The 17,064-nt window shown below is 42.3% G+C and overlaps 1 protein-coding gene across 3 annotated transcripts in view; it reads right to left on the reverse strand.

Moving 5' to 3' along the window:
• Positions 1-2,964: 2,964 nt before the first annotated feature.
• EPHB3 (EPH receptor B3) overlaps positions 2,965-17,064 on the reverse strand; it is a 95,256-nt gene continuing 81,156 nt past the window's right edge. For all 3 annotated transcript variants that reach the window (XM_068281327.1, XM_068281326.1, XM_068281328.1), the window contains 7 exons: positions 14,426-14,548; positions 13,988-14,235; positions 10,280-10,495; positions 8,687-8,836; positions 8,381-8,574; positions 8,129-8,284; positions 2,965-4,160 (listed from right to left, as the gene is read on the reverse strand). In XM_068281327.1, the coding sequence (XP_068137428.1) occupies positions 4,052-4,160; positions 8,129-8,284; positions 8,381-8,574; positions 8,687-8,836; positions 10,280-10,495; positions 13,988-14,235; positions 14,426-14,548 (1,196 nt within the window). In that variant the 3' untranslated portion in view covers positions 2,965-4,051. The remainder of the gene's footprint in view (positions 4,161-8,128; positions 8,285-8,380; positions 8,575-8,686; positions 8,837-10,279; positions 10,496-13,987; positions 14,236-14,425; positions 14,549-17,064) is intronic.

The raw sequence follows: 17,064 nt of genomic DNA on the forward strand, positions 1-17,064 counted from the left end.
CCAAAGCTTCAACTCATCCCAGGCATGGCTGTTACCCATATATTGATTCAGTCTATTCTTCCAGTAAAGGAAAGCTTACACAATAATTCCACTTTAAATCCAGTATGTAGCCTTTCCTTTATACCGGCTGGATGTAAAGGAGCAGTTTATTCCTAGTGTGACTGTAGCTTACATTTTCAGAACCACCTCCTGGACTTCCTGTTAGAGAAACCTGAAAACTCTAAAAACACTTTGTCCTTGGATGGTGCACTTTGTCCTTGGATGGTGCAAGGAAGCAACCCAAGTTGGAATAACTAGAAAAACCCCACATTGGACAACATTCACCTGCAGTGGTCAAGTTGTAATTACCTTATGAAAGCATTCAGGAAGTAAGGCCACCCTGTCCATGCTGTAACAACAATGCTGCAGTACAACTAGCACTAGTTATGCAGTTTGGATTGTATGGTGGAGTCTTATTGCTAACTGTGCCCCCTGAGATCTGCCATCTCTTCCTATCCCTGTGACATTTGACACAGACACATAGGTGAGGGGAATTCTTAAATTGTACAGCTGTCACTAGAATAACATTTTGGAATAAATATCCCAAGTGGGACACCTGTTTCTATGGCAACTGTCAAAGGTGGCATTTCCCATTCTCGAGGCATATTTCCTCCCACTTCCTGTCGTGCCTGGGACAGGAAATGCAGGTAGATAACCCTATACAGTGACACATACTAGTAGAACGCTTGTAGAGATTAGGACTTTTCTCTGCCTTTTCTGAAAATACCTTGTTGGAGTTACTTTTCAAATTTAGGAAAAAAAAAAAAAAGATAGATCCCTTTCTGATCTTCAGAGAGAGATCTATTCCTTCCTCACACTGCCCATAGATAGCCAATAAGATTATTTATTGAACTGCAGCGTTTCACTGCCATCTACCGCCACTCCTGGCCCCCATTCAATTGATCTTATTAACCCTTTCCATATCCAAAAGCATTCATAATTTTTTTTTACAGACAACAATAAATTACTTATTAACATAGTTTAAAATGAGGTATTGGTTCTCAAAAAAACGTCAGTAATTTGGCTAAGCTGACAAGCCTGACTAAGGCTCCTACATTCTAGTCAGTGCCTATGCCAATCCTGCAGTAGGGATAAGGGAGCGCAGCAGCTTTATCGCTGTGCCATTTTAGCCTATGTGTTTTGTGGAAGCTATGGGATTTGGAATGTTGATTGCTCCCTGAAAACTGGTTCAGATAGGTGAGCTGCCTTTGTAAAATGCATTGAGGCACAAAGCATGCTCCCGATCAGTTGAGATGCACAAGATGTCAAGCTGCACAGCGCAGCACGATGCAGGGTTATTGTAGGAAGTGACCAAAAATAAATAAACCTTTTATTGCTGTCAAACACAGTGTATGGTTCTGAATGTGTGACATATGGCTATGTATGGTATGTTAGTTTAGCACCTCTCCTAGACCAGGCCATGTTTTGAGAAATTGGCCACTGCAGCTTTTAAGGCCTCGCTGCAGGGCCACACAACTCAGCGCACAAGTGATCCCCCCCCCCCTTTCCTCCCCACCAACAAAGCTCTCTGATGGTGGGGTCTGATCGCCCCCAGGTGGTTTTTTTTTATACATTTTTAATTTGAATATTTTTTACTATTTTTTTTTTTATTTTATTTTATAATCCCCCTCTCTCCCTCCACCCACCAGCCAATCAGCGTGATCAGCTGTCATAGGCCTATGACAGCGGATCACTTCCATAGCAACAGAAGGGACAGCCGTGTCACACGTAGCAACAAGAAATAGCCAACAATTAAGACTTGCTATGGGTCCCATACTTCCTTGCCCTCAGAGGTAATCAAAACTGGAACAACATGAAGACCTTCAAATTGTTTAAAAAAAAGAAATGTAAAATACACCTTCAGTGAGAGGAATATGTAGGCTGCCATATTCACAAATATTTCATTTTACTCAATGCAAATTGCCTGGCAGTCCTCCTGATCCTGTGCCTCAGATACTTATAGCCCTAGACTCTAAACAAACATACATATCAGGTGCTCTGACTGAAGTCTGACTGGATTAACTGCATGCTTCAGGTGTGTGATTCAGACACTATTGCAGCCCATAAGATCTGCAGACACCAGGCAACTGGTATTGTTTAAAAGAAAGTATGTATGGCAGCCTTCATATCCCTCACTTCAGGTGTCCTTTAAAGCGGGATTGTCACCATAAAAATCAAAATTCAACAGACACTGGTCTGAGTGTATTAAGTGATAAAGATGCTAATCCTGCTTTAAAACTTTTTCTGCTGTTATGATTTGGAGTTATCACATACTTAAGGAGCACTGGCCCTTTAATAGTCAGTGCCAAACAGTTGCATGCTGGGGGTTCTTTTTATATATTCCTCCTCTTCCATTTATTTCTCTGCCTATAACTGCCTATCTGAAATACGATCCCCTGCTCACTTGTGTTTACAGGCAAGGCTGAGGTGACTGCGATTGGAGGAGAAAAGAAAAAAAAAAAGTAAAGGGCAGAAATTACATCAGGATTTAGCCTAAACTGTGGACAAAAGACCTGGTTCCCACCAGGAACAGAATTCTCTTCATTTACTATATAACATTCACTGAAATAAAAACATGGACAGTACAATACATGTGTTATGTAAGTAGATCAAGTATTTATCTACTTATATATGTGTTTTTTCCCTGGCATAGTATGGCTAATAATCCTCCTGTTTTAATGGAAACTGTTTAGCTTGGAACTATGCCAATCCAAACAGGAAGCGCATTTCACGGGCCCATTTCCAAGCAATCTACATACAATTAACATGCAAGCCATAAAATCAGCATCTGATTAACCATCTCTACCAGGTAACAAGGATTGTGCTTGGGAACCTCTTGGCAAAAGGTTCACTTTAAAGATCTGCACTCTAGTTAAACAAAGACAATGAAATCACTCTTTATATGAAAGACATCGGACAAATAGAGGCTTTTCCTTAAATAATTTAATTGAAAAAGTATCTTTTAAAAAAAAAATATAAAATGTAAAGTTATGATGAAATTTCCACTCTAAACACATCCCCATATCACTGAAAGTGTGAGCAAACTCACAAAATAAAGAGCATAACATGGTTGCAGGAAAAGGAGGAGGGGGAGGGAAAAGTATAAGTGGCAACTGGATAAAGAGGATGGAAGCAGCACTTAATTATAAGATGGGGAGGAGTCAATGGGTTTGATTATGGGAAATACCATCTGAAAAGAAGAAAACGGGTAGCGGGACTGTGAAACAGAATAAAATAGCATAAAAGGCTGAGCTGCAAGTTGCCAGCTCCTTTATCTATAGGACAGGCTGTCTAAGTAGACAATACTCGCCCTGTAATTATATGTTGGTGCTACAGAGTTGCTACCTCCATTAAGGACAAGGGTCACCAACAATGGTCCTCTGTCCATGTCCCAGAGTCCCACAATGAAAGGTCTCCATCCAGTTTCTCTCTGTAGGACAAGAGCAGGCACTGGATACTCTGCATGCAGGTATAAACTAAAACGAGTGGGACAGTTGGGGATTATGGATGTCTTCTTTAGATACAAAGAGAATAAAACAAATAGCTAGCTCTGCAACCCTGCACCTTTATTATTGGCCTAGAGGTTTTGTACTAGATGGAAGACACTTAAAATATATTGCCTTTCTCATACTCTCATTGGACCCTCTTTTTACCCTTACTTTGCTTAGAATCACATACACTCCTTACAATTTTCATTTAGGCTAGTAAAATTTTATACGCACACAATTCACATTCACACAGAAACCCACTCAAACTAGCATCCCTACCCAAGAACGGAGAAAAGTAGGGACATATTCTAGAGTCTTCCTGCTTATAGCAGTAGATCACAATGAAGTGCAAGTAACCAGCAAGCAGAGGGCTGAGAGTTCATTTGTGCAAAGGAAGTGTGACTCCACTCAAAACCCCACCACAGTCCAGGATCTCTGTTGTGCACCCTTGAGCTCCTGCAGAGCTCTTTCTAGTCCATATTATTTCTTCAATATGAAGAATGTGGTCCCGCGGTGTTCAGATTTCACACCTGGACTGGAAGAGTTTGGCTCATTTGCAGCCTCATGTCTTGGACACTATGAAGGAGCTTCTTTTGATGACCAGCAAGTGTCACCCCGATACGGAGCAAGTCCCTGGAATTAAAGAAAGTAAGGGTGATTAGATTTAATATACAGGTCTATCAAACAATCACAGAACATAAGCAATACTATAGTCCCGTTATTGTTTTATGTAAAATGGTTTTCTACTATTTGGCAAGTTAACTGAAAGTTTCAGCAACCCTCACTGTGGTCTGAATTGACCCAGATAATGGATACAAACGCTTGTCACATGTTTTTATTCATACATATTCTTTCACAATCCACCAAAACTTGGTTCTATTTGTTGCAACCTCTGTTGGAAATACTTACTTGACAGTACAGTGGGGATGGTCAATGAGACGCACATAATTGGGACTTAAAGCACACCTGAACAGAGATCTGACATCTTTATTTCCTTTACAACAATGCAGATTGCCTGGCTGTCCTGCTGATCCTCTGTCTCCAATACTTTCAGCCATAGACCCTGAACAAGCGTGCAGATCAGGTGTTTCCAATTCAAGTCTGACTGGATTAGGCACATGCTTGTTTCAGACACTACTGCAGCCAAGGAGATCAGCAGGGCTGCCAGGCAACCAGTATTGTTTAAAAGGAAATAAATATGGCAGCCTCCAGGTGTACTTTAAGTTAAGGTGACCATATCAGGGCCCCCAACCGTCCCGTTTTCGTCGGGATGGTCATGGGTTGGGAGAGGGGTCCCGCTGTCCTGGGATACCCCCCCCCCCCCCCCCTTGTGTCCCGGCAGGCAGCGGAGGTGAAAAAAGGATCGAGGCGCCAGCCGGCGGCTTTGGTGTGTGGGATGCGGGTCTGGGAGAAGATTGTCCCTCCCTCTCTCCGAATGTGCTCCCCAGTGTCCCCCTGTATGGAGTGATAAGAGCGCAGCGGAGTGGGCAGTCTTACCATTCTTCCTCGCGTACTGGGCATCTGGTCTTCTCCACTTCCTGTGACGTCCCAAGAAGTAGATTGAAGCAAGACGCCCGGTACGCGAGAAGGAATGGTAAGACTGCCCGCTCCGCTGCGCTCTTCTCTCTCCATACAGGGGGACACTGGGGAGCACATTCGGAGGATGGGACAATCTTCTCCCAGACCCGCATCCCACACACCAAAGCCGCCGGCTGGCGCCTCAATCATTTTTTTCACCTCCACACCCATGGGCACCCTCACCCTTCTCCCCAACATTTTTTAACAAATGACCACACTGAAGAGATATATATATATATATATATATATATATATATATATATGATTGAAAAGGGGTGTGTCAGGGTGTGTGGTTGGGTGTGTGTCAGGGGTGTGGCTTAAGAGTCCCGTTTCTCATCTCAAAAAGTTTGGAGGTATGCCATATGACACCTATGCTAACACACTACAAACCTTAACCTAACAGATTACAAACCAGGGTTCGAATCTCGGCTCTTCCTGTTCAGTAAGCCAGCACCTGTTCAGCAGGAGACCTTGGGCAAGACTCCCTAACACTGCTACTGCATACAGAGCGCGTCCTAATGGCTGCAGCTCTGGCACTTTGAGTCCACCAGGAGAAAAGCGTGATATAAATGTTCTGTGTCTATGTCTTAGAGCAAAAGTCAAAATATGGTGAGAGCCACTGCACCAATGGTTGTAAAGTGATGTGCCGGGATCTCCTCTGGAGTCACAAGTATACTGTTAGATGAATCCAAATGATCCGCACCATCAAGGTAAATACTTTATTATAGCTCAATAAAAATAATAAAATCCATGTGTGGGTATGTACAAAGATGACGCACAGGCGTTTCGGGCCATATTCGGTCCTTTCTGGTCATGATTTGAGAAAGGACCGAATATGGCCCGAAACGCCTGTGCGTCATCTTTGTACATACCCACACATGGATTTTATTATTTTTATTGAGCTATAATAAAGTATTTACCTTGATGGTGCGGATCATTTGGATTCATCTTAGAGCCAAAGTCAAGTAATCAGTGCCAGCTTATAGGCGAGTTACAGCAACAGCATTATTTTAAAGAGAAGTTATATTCTTGTTTGGGAAGCCTGTTTGCTTTGTTATATAGTGAATATAAAACAGAGCCAGAGTCTGTAATGGAAGCTAACTGACTGGCAGCAAATTTTGACATTCCTGTCTCTGGATCAGTGTAGGCACTTTTGCACTGTGCAGTCCATTTCTCACGCAGCAAGGTGGGAGTTGCAGAGCAATCTATACTCTAGGTCACTGTGGTCATGGCTGGGTAGGCGTTTACTGTTGGTTTTGGAAATTCTAAAGCCTGGTACACACATACAGGTTTGAGTTGCCAATTTTATCACCTCCATGTAGTATAAGGGCCAACAGATTTTAAAGGGACTCCGAGCTCAAAAAAAAAAAAGAAAGTTGTACTCACCATGGGCTTTCTCCAGCCCAGTGCTGGTTGGGAGGTCCCACGCCGGCGTCCTGGCTCCTCTCCTTCTCCCCGCTCCGGAATGGCTAGCAGGCCGCAGCCCGGGCGACACTCTCCCGAGTGTCGGGCTTCTTCTTCCGCATATGACGCGGATTACGTCACACGCTGGCCGCCTCGCGTCATCATGGCGGCCGGCGTGAAAGTACTGCGCATGCGCGCTTTGTTCGCGCATGCGTAGTACTTTCACGCCGGCCGCCATGATGACGCGAGGCGGCCGGCGTGTGACGTAATCCGCGTCATATGCGGAAGAAGAAGCCCGACACTCGGGAGAGTGTCGCCCGGGCTGCGGCCTGCCAGCCATTCCGGAGCGGGGAGAAGGAGAGGAGCCAGGACGCCGTCGTGGGACCTCCCGACCAGCACTGGGCTGGAGAAAGCCCATGGTGAGTACAACTTTCTTTTTTTTTTTGAGCTCGGAGTCCCTTTAAATACTATAAACATATTGTGTAAGTAAGCTCTCATACGACAAGAAACAGTAATTAACCTATCAAAATTGGAGGAGTGTACCAGGCTTTATTTGGATAGACATAGAAAGGACATTTTTAATAATGAATTAATAAAAACTTGCAAAGAATTGATCTATGCGCATGGCAATTATATAAGGAAAAGTGAATATTTCCTTGTAAGTGTCACCTTGTAAATTAACAATGTTCTAGAACAGTCTGTATAAGTGACTGAAGTCCGCTACTAAAACAATCTTTTATTTGCAGTCCTGAGTTGTTGCAGTCATCCATGTAACAGCCATTGTCTGTCCCTCCGATCCCTGTAGACTGGAGGCAAGCGAACTAAAAGCTTCAATACTTTTAAAATTGCCCAGGAAATAGGTAGGACAGCACTAAAATGACTCGGGGGACGGGCGTGCAGTGGATCCACCCGTGTACCATCCGGGTCAACAATCCAGAATCCCCAAAATGACCCAGCACCGCTCTTATCAGAAAAATTGTTTTATTGGATCTTACAAAAATACATAAAAAGCTGTATAGTGGCCACTATACAGCTTTTTTCGGTATTTTTGTAAGATCCAATAAAACAATTTTTCTGATAAAAGAGCGGTGCTGCATCGTTTTGGGGATTCAATACTTTTAAAGCAGATAATTTGGAAAATGTAAAAGGTGGCAATACATCTAGTGATATTGCGGGCCAATAAACCATCCAATTCAATAATATTGTGGGATCAGTTTACAATCTGTGCTGCTATAAGCATACCCGTTCAACGATTCAACAGATTTCGGGACGAAATCGGTCAAATGTATCCATTGAGCAAGCAGGAAGAGCTCAGTCCAAATCAATTGATTGTTGCCCATGCGCAGGATACCCAGACTGGACCCAACTGAGCAAGTTACCGGGGCTGATCGCGGCTGAACGGCAGACAGCAGGAAGACGGCGTGGGACTCAGATGTGTTTATGGGGCAGAAGGAAGCCCCAGGTAAGTATCAAATCTGTAGCTAGCAACGTCTCTGGTTTACTTTAAGAGTTTAAAAAGCAATTGTGATTTTGGTATAAGCTGATCTGCTTTTCTTGTTTGACTTTGGTGAGGCTTGAAGTCATCGCTTAGAAGAGCCCATTTCCATCTATGTACTTACTCAGCTGTCATCTGAGCCACTAAGTGAAAAGAGGTGAATCCAGCACTCAGGAAGTTCTCCTGGTACTGGCCCATCTTGATTGCCTCCAGCCAGTCACCCACAGTAGGAAATGTTGTGTAGTCTGGAACGGTCCGGTCTAAAAGTTGCTGGGAGATGCTGGGAAAGGAAAAGAACATTGCCGGATGAAGTACAATCACACACAAAGAACCACAGCATTTTAGAAGAGATCATTAGTAAAACACGATAGCTCACCCTGCTTGTGCTGGACTGGTCACCTTCAGACTGGCAGCATTGCGTATTAACTTGTCCAAAGAGCTAACAATCTGGGAGAATTTAGGCCTCAGGTTGCGGTCACGGAGCCAGCAGTCAAGCATGAGCTGGTGCAGAGCAGCCGGGCAATCCATAGGAGGTGGCAGGCGATAGTCCTGTTCCACAGCATTAATTACCTGCAAACAGAGAGTGTGTTGAAATCCACTCATTAATCAGCCTATACATCCACGGGCTCCAGTGCATAGGAGGAAAGATTTCCATAAGATAAAAAAGGCTGGCTTCACTTACATCTTGATTTGACATGTCCCAGTATGGTCTTTCGCCATATGACATCACTTCCCACATAACAATGCCATAACTCCAAACATCACTAGCAGATGTGAACTTTCTGTATGTAATTGCTTCTGGAGCAGTCCAGCGAATTGGAATCTTCCCTCCCTGTTCAGAAAGCAGGACACTTTGAACATTAAAATACAGATGGAAACTTAAATAGAAATTATCTCTAAAAAAACATTGAATGCAATGCCTGCTTTGCTCCTCAGTGATCAAAAAGGCTGTTGCAACCTCAATAAATTGGTTACATTTTTAAAATCCTTTTTATGTTTATTCTGTCCCTCCCCTGCCTCAAGCACAATAGTTGGCTTGTGGCATCTTTCTCATACAGACTAGGCTACAACTCATACATGGAGGAAGTCAATGTACAGGGTTCAGAGGTGAGGAAGTCTCTGTGTAGAGGGGCGATCTGGTGACAATCCTCACACTGGTGTTGCTCAAACCAACTCTGCAGCACAAGGAAAAAGACAAACTGGAGCTTAAAGCTGGGGATTGGGCATGGATTGGAACATATGCGCTCAGTATAGCAGTTCTTCGGGTGGATATCCCTCAGGTCTCCCCACTTGAGCACGCTGAGACACTTACTCCTGCCAAGAGTTCAACACAGATCCAAGGATTATACCCCCAAAGGATCGCTATACTGAGCACTGAGGTTCCAATCCATACCCAGCCCCTTGTTTTACAGTGGGACACATGTTCTAACAGCTGCGTGTTGCTAGAAGCCCACCCCATCAGGTGAGATCAATCCAATTAGACACTGGCCCATTGTCACCACACACTGAGCACTCCGGTTTGTCTTTTTCTCTTGTACTTTAGAGGGAGTCAAGGCAGCTCTTCCTGAAGTTTTTCGTTTGGACATAACATTTGTGAGTCCAGATTTTACAGAGCTTTCTAAAGATGGAGCTGGAGTAAAATATCCTAATGGGGATATCTTGCAAAAGTTGGGAATTCTAATCAACTTTCTGTGGTGTCCTCAGCAGAAGAAAAGAGGAGTTTTCCCTACAGGGATACAGACTATAATACAAACCTGATAGAGGTGATGTTATCCACACTATTCAAAACTAAAAATGGAAAAAGCTTTCCACTTCAACTTATTTTGTAGAATAGTTAAAGTCATGACAAGTACAACATAAAACAAAAACCTTTAGCTAATCTAGTTACTAGGCTGGAGACTTTTGTATGCTCATGCACAAAAAGATAGCAATAAAACACAGTGAAAGGTCATCACAGGACAGACAGAGCCTGTAAAATATGCCACAGTTCAGGCTTTTATTTTACAGTGCTTCCTTAGTCTCAGTGTGACATCAACTATGAGCCTTCAGCTGTTTCCAATGATGGAGGAACTCAAAATTGTGTTTCTACAAAACTTACAATGGATTACAGAGATTCCCTGTGGGGCTCTATTTTGGGACCTTGGAGAGAACTTATTTAAAATAAGGATATGTTCAAGTTCTATATCCATGCTAATGCATCATCTAAAAGAAATATATAGAACCACATACCCTTCCTTTGCACTATACATATAACAGCTTCTCAATTATGTCTTACCAAAGAGCTTGTATACGTGGGGTCAGATCGGCTGTTCTCCAAGAATCTGGACAGGCCAAAGTCAGACACTTTACAGACCAGATTGCTGTTCACCAGTATGTTACGAGCAGCGAGATCACGATGTACATAATTCATCTCTGACAGATACTTCATTCCTGATGCAATGCCACGCAGTATGCCCACCAGCTGGATGACTGTGAACTGACCGTCGTTCATCTGATGAGAAGGAAAACAATTCTAATTTATACATTCCTGGGAGTTCAGCAACCTTTTCTTAACCAGCACAGTGACATGGGGGGCTCTAAATAGCCTCCTTCATCAAACTAGTGGTCATGTGACCGCTAGTCTCTCCTTCCATCAAGGACATTTTTTGTTACTACTCTATACTTTCCTGGAAATCAGCTTTAAAATGAATTGTAAGAACAGGATTAAGGAAACAATAATTGCTAAAATTGTTTGAGGGTGCAAGCTCCAGACTACCATTCTGATCACGGCTTCACTACCTAGTAAGTTATTAAGCTGGAACATGCATGAGTGAAGAAGGAGCTTAGGCTCGCTTCGCTTCCTGCATGCATGTTTCATATCAACGACCTACAAGCCAACAAAGCCAGGATGAGGCGGACATGGCCAGAGCTTACACCTCTAAAATGGAATTTGGCATTTCTAGCTCCACATGTTTAACAAAGTTTAATGTAGAAATTGTTGTAGATACAGCATCCACATCCCGATAAACAAACGATGTGCAGCACTTTTATAATCAAGCTTAGGTTGATTGCTCTGTGATAGACTGAAATGTGAAGGGTTCACAAGCAGGTGAGACTGTGTGGAGGGACGTTTCCAGGTTCAGACTCATAACCTGCAGCGGAGGAGAATCACATGGTCTGCTGCCAGGACATACACAATTTCAACATATGTAAAACTAAACCTTACAGTGACCTTTCTGAAAAATGTGCATTTTTTACAAGGTTAAGCAGGACTTCCATTAAAAAGCACATTTTTAGCTTGTTTCTCTAAACATAATAAACATGAACTTCAACAGGCAGTCCATCCAAAAACGGCCTTACATTTATAGGTGGAGCCTGACAGGCTAAGCTAACTTCTGGCTACCAGAAGCCTTCCTCAGAGTTCCCTGGCTGTATTCCTTGGTCTCTCACTTCCTCTGATAATGGGCGTTTCCCCGTCTCCTGTTGCATTCTTCACAATAAAAATAAATTAAACTGAGAGGGAGAGTGGGCCCCTTTTGTAATGGGCCAGTCGTGCACACAAGTGAATAAGTGCAGAAAGCCCATTACCAGAGCTTCTGAGAAATATTGGAAAGAGCCATACTGTATAAAGGATTTTTATGCCTAACAATAATTGAGTAATCAAGTTTTATAATGCAATTTCTCAATGGATAAGATCAGCAAGATTACACTGGAATCCAGTCAAAATAGTCTCATTACCAGTGAATAATCACCACCACGCTGTTTGTGAGAAACTCACCATATCTACGAGTCTAATCTGTGCTCAATTTCAAGGGAAACCAGTATGTGCAGTGAACTTCTCAGTGAACTTTCTTATAGACCCCCTTCTTTCTGGACTCCATTCAACACAAATAAAATAGATATAAAAAGGCCCTCAAAGTGGGAATTGTATGGATTAGTTTATTATGCTTGTAAAAACATTACACCAGCTTACTCTGGGGACCCAAGTGAGGCCCAAGGGCCTACATGGGCCCAAGTGAGGCACATCAGACAAGATTTAGAGACACTATGGGAGCCATTTTAATTAAGCTAGAGTTCAAGGAGGGGGATCATCATCACTGCAGATACTCAAGAAGGGGATCACATTAGATACTGGCTTTCTGTAACACAGATTCATGCTGGAGTTTAAGGAGGATCCCATTAGTAATATCACTGCAGATAGTGACTCTCTGTGACACGAGCACTGATCAAACCTACCCAACACTTCCCTAGAGATCTGTAGGTCTGTCCAGCAAGTTCTCTCTCGAGCAGTGAGCCAATCTGGCTGGAAATGGATTTGTGCAGAAATAACGCTTCCTGCTTGCACTGTATGTATAGCTATAGAAATCTGAAAGTGTACCAACTCCCTTCTCTTTTACTATTGCCATTCGTGTCAGTTTGAAAAACTGACACTAGCAATCGAGGTGATACTACACCTACTATGCCAAAGACCGCAATAAAAACACATCAGAAGCTTTATTTTTACCCACTTTTATTTTATTTAAGCTACATGTGATTTATTAGTTCTGGAAGAGACCCTAAATACCGTTAGATATGCATCGATACTTTGAATTCACTAGTTGTTTTCTGTTAATTAAAAGCAGTGTGATTGTGTCACAACTCTATGACAGAAGTGGCAGTTGTTCCGTTAGAACTGAGCTGCACATTAAAGGGGCACTACAGCGAAAAACTGTAAAATTTAAAATATGTGCAAACATATACAAATGAGAAGTACATTTTCCAGCGTAAAATGAGCCATAAATTACTTTTCTCCTATGTTGCTGTCACTTACAGTAGACAGTAGAAATCTGACAGAAGCGACAGGTTTTGGACTAGTCCATCTCTTCATAGAGGATTTTAAGCAAGGCTTTTATTCTTTATAAAGATATTCCCGAAAAAGGATTTAAACAATGATGATGGACAGCTTCCCTGCTCCGTATACAGTTTTTTGGCAGTTGGACAGAGCAACTGCCATTCACTAAGTGCTTTTGAAAATAAATAATAAATATATCCCTGAGAATCCCCTACAAAGCGATGGGCTAGTCCAAAACCTGTCACTTCTTTCAGATTTCTACTACCTACTGTAAGTGACAGCAACACAGGAGAAAAGTAATTTATGGCTTATTTTACTCTGGAAAAATGTACTTATTTGTATAGGTTTGCACATATTTTAAATTTTACAGTTTTTCGCTGTAGTGCCCCTTTAAGAACCATTTACTATGATGTGAAATAAGGAGATGGTGGAGGTTTAACCTGCAGACAAAGTCTGATTACTGTTTAACGAAGATACCAGGGTGACTGGGGCAGGCTTGCACCTATCCACAGTTTACCTTGTTAAACTAAAACATGTCCTACTGCTAAGAAAAGGGCAATATTAACAGCCAATCAGGTTTTCGTTAATCAAGTTAATACAATTCTATGTTCACTCCACAGTGGTCAGAAAGTCTGTTCATGATAAAAATACTGAATCTGGCTGCAAGTGCCCAAATAATCATGTACTGTGCAGGCACAACACAAACATTGCTGGAGCCAGTCTGTTCTCAGGATAAAAAAAAAAAACCCAGAGGGTCCTTTTACACTATATCAGTTGCTGTCAGTTGAAACTGAAAAGACTACGGATGTGCAGTCCAGTGTCTTATTTATAAAGTGCTAACATATCATGTAGCCCTATTTACAAAAAAGTCTTACAATCCCCCCAAAACTTACAGGGGGATGGAACTGGAGCAATAAAAGTAGACCTAACAGAGTGATTCCCTCAACTTAGTACCTTCCAGTATGAAGGCACTGTAGGGAAAAATCCATATCTGTATAAAAAAATGGTGGTGGGGGAACTATGAAACTTATACTCTTATGCCTAGCAATAGGTACAAGAGTTTTTGAAGTCCAGTTTCTTCCCACTTTAACAGACATCCATATCAAGCCCTGAATATGATCAGTCTGATTTTCATGTTACCCATCCATATGAATCATTTGAATACAAACTTACCCTCAGGAAAGAGTCGAGTGCTCCGTTCTCCATAAACTCTGTTAGGATCATCACCGGCCGACTCCTGGTCACAACTCCTTCCAGCCGTATAATGTTGGGATGGTCAAACTGTCCCATAATGCTCGCTTCCCCCAGAAAGTCACGTCTCTGCTGTTCTGTATAGCCGGCTTTCAGAGTTTTGATTGCTACCAGCTGCTCCCGCCGTCCTGCCTGCTTATGCCGTCCTCGGCAAACCTCCCCGAACTCACCTAGGAAAAGATAAGAAATCAATCTGGCCATTCTTCTCTGCATCATTAACAGATCACGTTCCACTTAATATATTCATGATAACCTTATGTCTGCACTATGCACTTCTCAATCCCCAACTGTATCATTAAGTGAAAGAGGAGAAGCCTCTGACTAGAATGGATAGGCAGTGAAAGTGTTTATGAGACAAACCTGCACCAATCACTTCTTCAATCTTCACACACGAAATGTCAATTTCTTTTGCAAAATCTCGCACAGCTTCATTAGGATCCTCATAAGTGAACGGATCAATGTACAGCTTCATGCCAGGAACCACTAGAACAAGAAATAGCAAGTACCTTATAAAACTGTAGCAATTAAAGCGACAGACTCATAAGTGCCCCAACTGGGACCTCATTACAAAGCAGTTACGCACTACGATCTGTTGTAAGTGTTCAGAAGGCATGTCTCTAACACTCGAGAGTGGGAATGTTATCTGTCTAATGGATAGCAGGATATCACAAATTAAATCATAGCTCATAAGAACACCCCTCAATATGTTCCAGCTTCTACCCATCTCCTGACATGTATCAGGACATTGAACAGCTATAAACAATCATAAATACCAGTCATTCAAAAAAGGTAAATAGCCACAAGCATTTACCCAAAGCCAAACCAGCAGAATCAAACCACATTCTGATAGATTTTAATAAGAAACACCATAAAAACAGGTTTTACTATTTTAAGAGATAAAAATAACAAACAAAACAATACTATGGAGCCCCACCCCTCGATATTAATGTTGGTGACCTGCTCACGTGTGAAGTGCAGATTCAAGGTGGGTGGGCAGCTTGTCGGATGCTTACCTGTTCTGTAGGTTTAATGTGCCGGCGCTCAATACGAATACATGACTCGCCAACAGGGATGGTCAATGAGATGCAAATAATTCCGAGTTGATGCAGGACTATGCACATTTTGTATGCAAATATAGGCAGCATGAAAATGGACCAATGGAGTCCTGCTGATGTGGGATTACATTGGTCCATTTTCAAGCTGCTTACATTTGCATAATCCTGCATAAAGTCAGAATTATTTGCCTCTCATTGACCACCCCTACTTGCCAATACTGTGGGCCTGCATGTAAATTTATGCCTGAGTGTAGTATCAGTAAGTTCTGTACCTGCAGTGAGTGCTCTCCTGTTAGCACACAACTGGGGGATTCTACAGGACAGGTCATTGGCAAACATCAAGCCAGACAACTGGAGGGGGAGGCAGGTAACTGGCATTACTGTCATGGGCAGCAATTTTCCACAGTATTTAATTTTAATTTAAAAAAAAAAAAAATATATTCCTGGGGATTCACTTTAAAATCTTAAAATCTTACAGTCTTGTAATGATTACTACAAGCCAAACATCGTCATGCATCCCAAATAAGCCTCTTTTACACAAAGCTAAACATCGTTTGTGTGTGTGAGAAAAAGCCTGTGTGGAGATCATTTCCATTCAAGAGTACTCCACATAAACCATGAGGGGTATACATGCATAAGCACACTGCAGCAATCACAAGGAACATTAAAATAACATACAAAAAATGTAAAGCCTCGCACACATGCTAGTTAATCCTTTGCTGAAACATTCTCGGCTGAGGCTGCCCAGAATATGTGCAATGCGTGCACAGCTGCCCCGCAGTGTTGTTTAGCTATGCGCCGGGCAGATTACCACATAACAAGCAACAAACAAATGCATGGTCTATCTTTTTTATCGCATGCAACAGGAAGCTGCTTGTCCATTCGCCACCTGCTGTTCCTTCTCATCCTCCATAGTGCAACTGCAGTTATGTTCAAGCAGCGGGTCTGCACAGCACTTTTTCCCAAAACTGTCACCCTAACAATTGATTAACAAACTACATGGTAAGGGTCCAGTCAAAACACAAACATTTTCACCCAAAGGACAGATCAGCAAGTTCTTCAATGAGAATGCGATAGACTGGCAGCATACAACCATGATTAAATATGCTGGAGACTGGGGTGTGGTCATCTCTATTGGATTGGGACTTCAGTCCACTAAAGAATCTCCTAGTTACTAAAATCTATCAGAAGGTGAAGACCTTGTGCACCTATCTCTTCAGACGCAAACAATTCAATATTTAACATTCTAATGTTATGTGTTTAGTGGTATAATAATGCAATACACAAAAGATGTGGTTTAATAATGTAAAACTCAAAAGATGTGCAAAATATAATTTGGATTTCTTAAAAATCCAGCAGTTCTGGCTCTCCATGATTTAATTGGGTACTCTGAAACACAAAAGATGTATGAGCCCATGCATACAAAACCTACTCAAACATGTAAGCAATACATTAGCACTAATGTAGTGTGAAGAGTAAATCAGCAATGAAATCCCTAGAGTGACTGATAAGGAGGGGACAATAAATTGTTGAGAGCCATATAGATGGCAAATGTACAGCAGACAGGCACAGAAAAGAGGCCAGGCAAAAGATCAAGAGGGGAAACTGAACTATGCATATACCAAACACTTCAATAAATCTGACTTAACCACCAGGAGATAAGGGACATAATTTGTACCCATTAATCAGTGCGAGAGGGAAGGTGGCATAATTTACAGCCCCTAATAAAATAAAGGGCCATACACAATGCAAGAGGTGTGTCACTAAAAGCAAGCGGAGCCCCACAGCCATTGTAAACGGATGAGGGAGTGATGGCATTTATGGTCCTGTGCATGCCATTTATACAGCCTCTCTATAAGAACAGAGCAGCAGGAATGGGCGTAACACAAAGCCCCCTGCAGGAACCTATAGTCATTCTAAGAGGCTCATCAGTGTAATGAAGGC

Source organism: Hyperolius riggenbachi, chromosome 4 (assembly GCF_040937935.1).
Source record: "Hyperolius riggenbachi isolate aHypRig1 chromosome 4, aHypRig1.pri, whole genome shotgun sequence".
NCBI lineage: Eukaryota > Metazoa > Chordata > Amphibia > Anura > Hyperoliidae > Hyperolius > Hyperolius riggenbachi.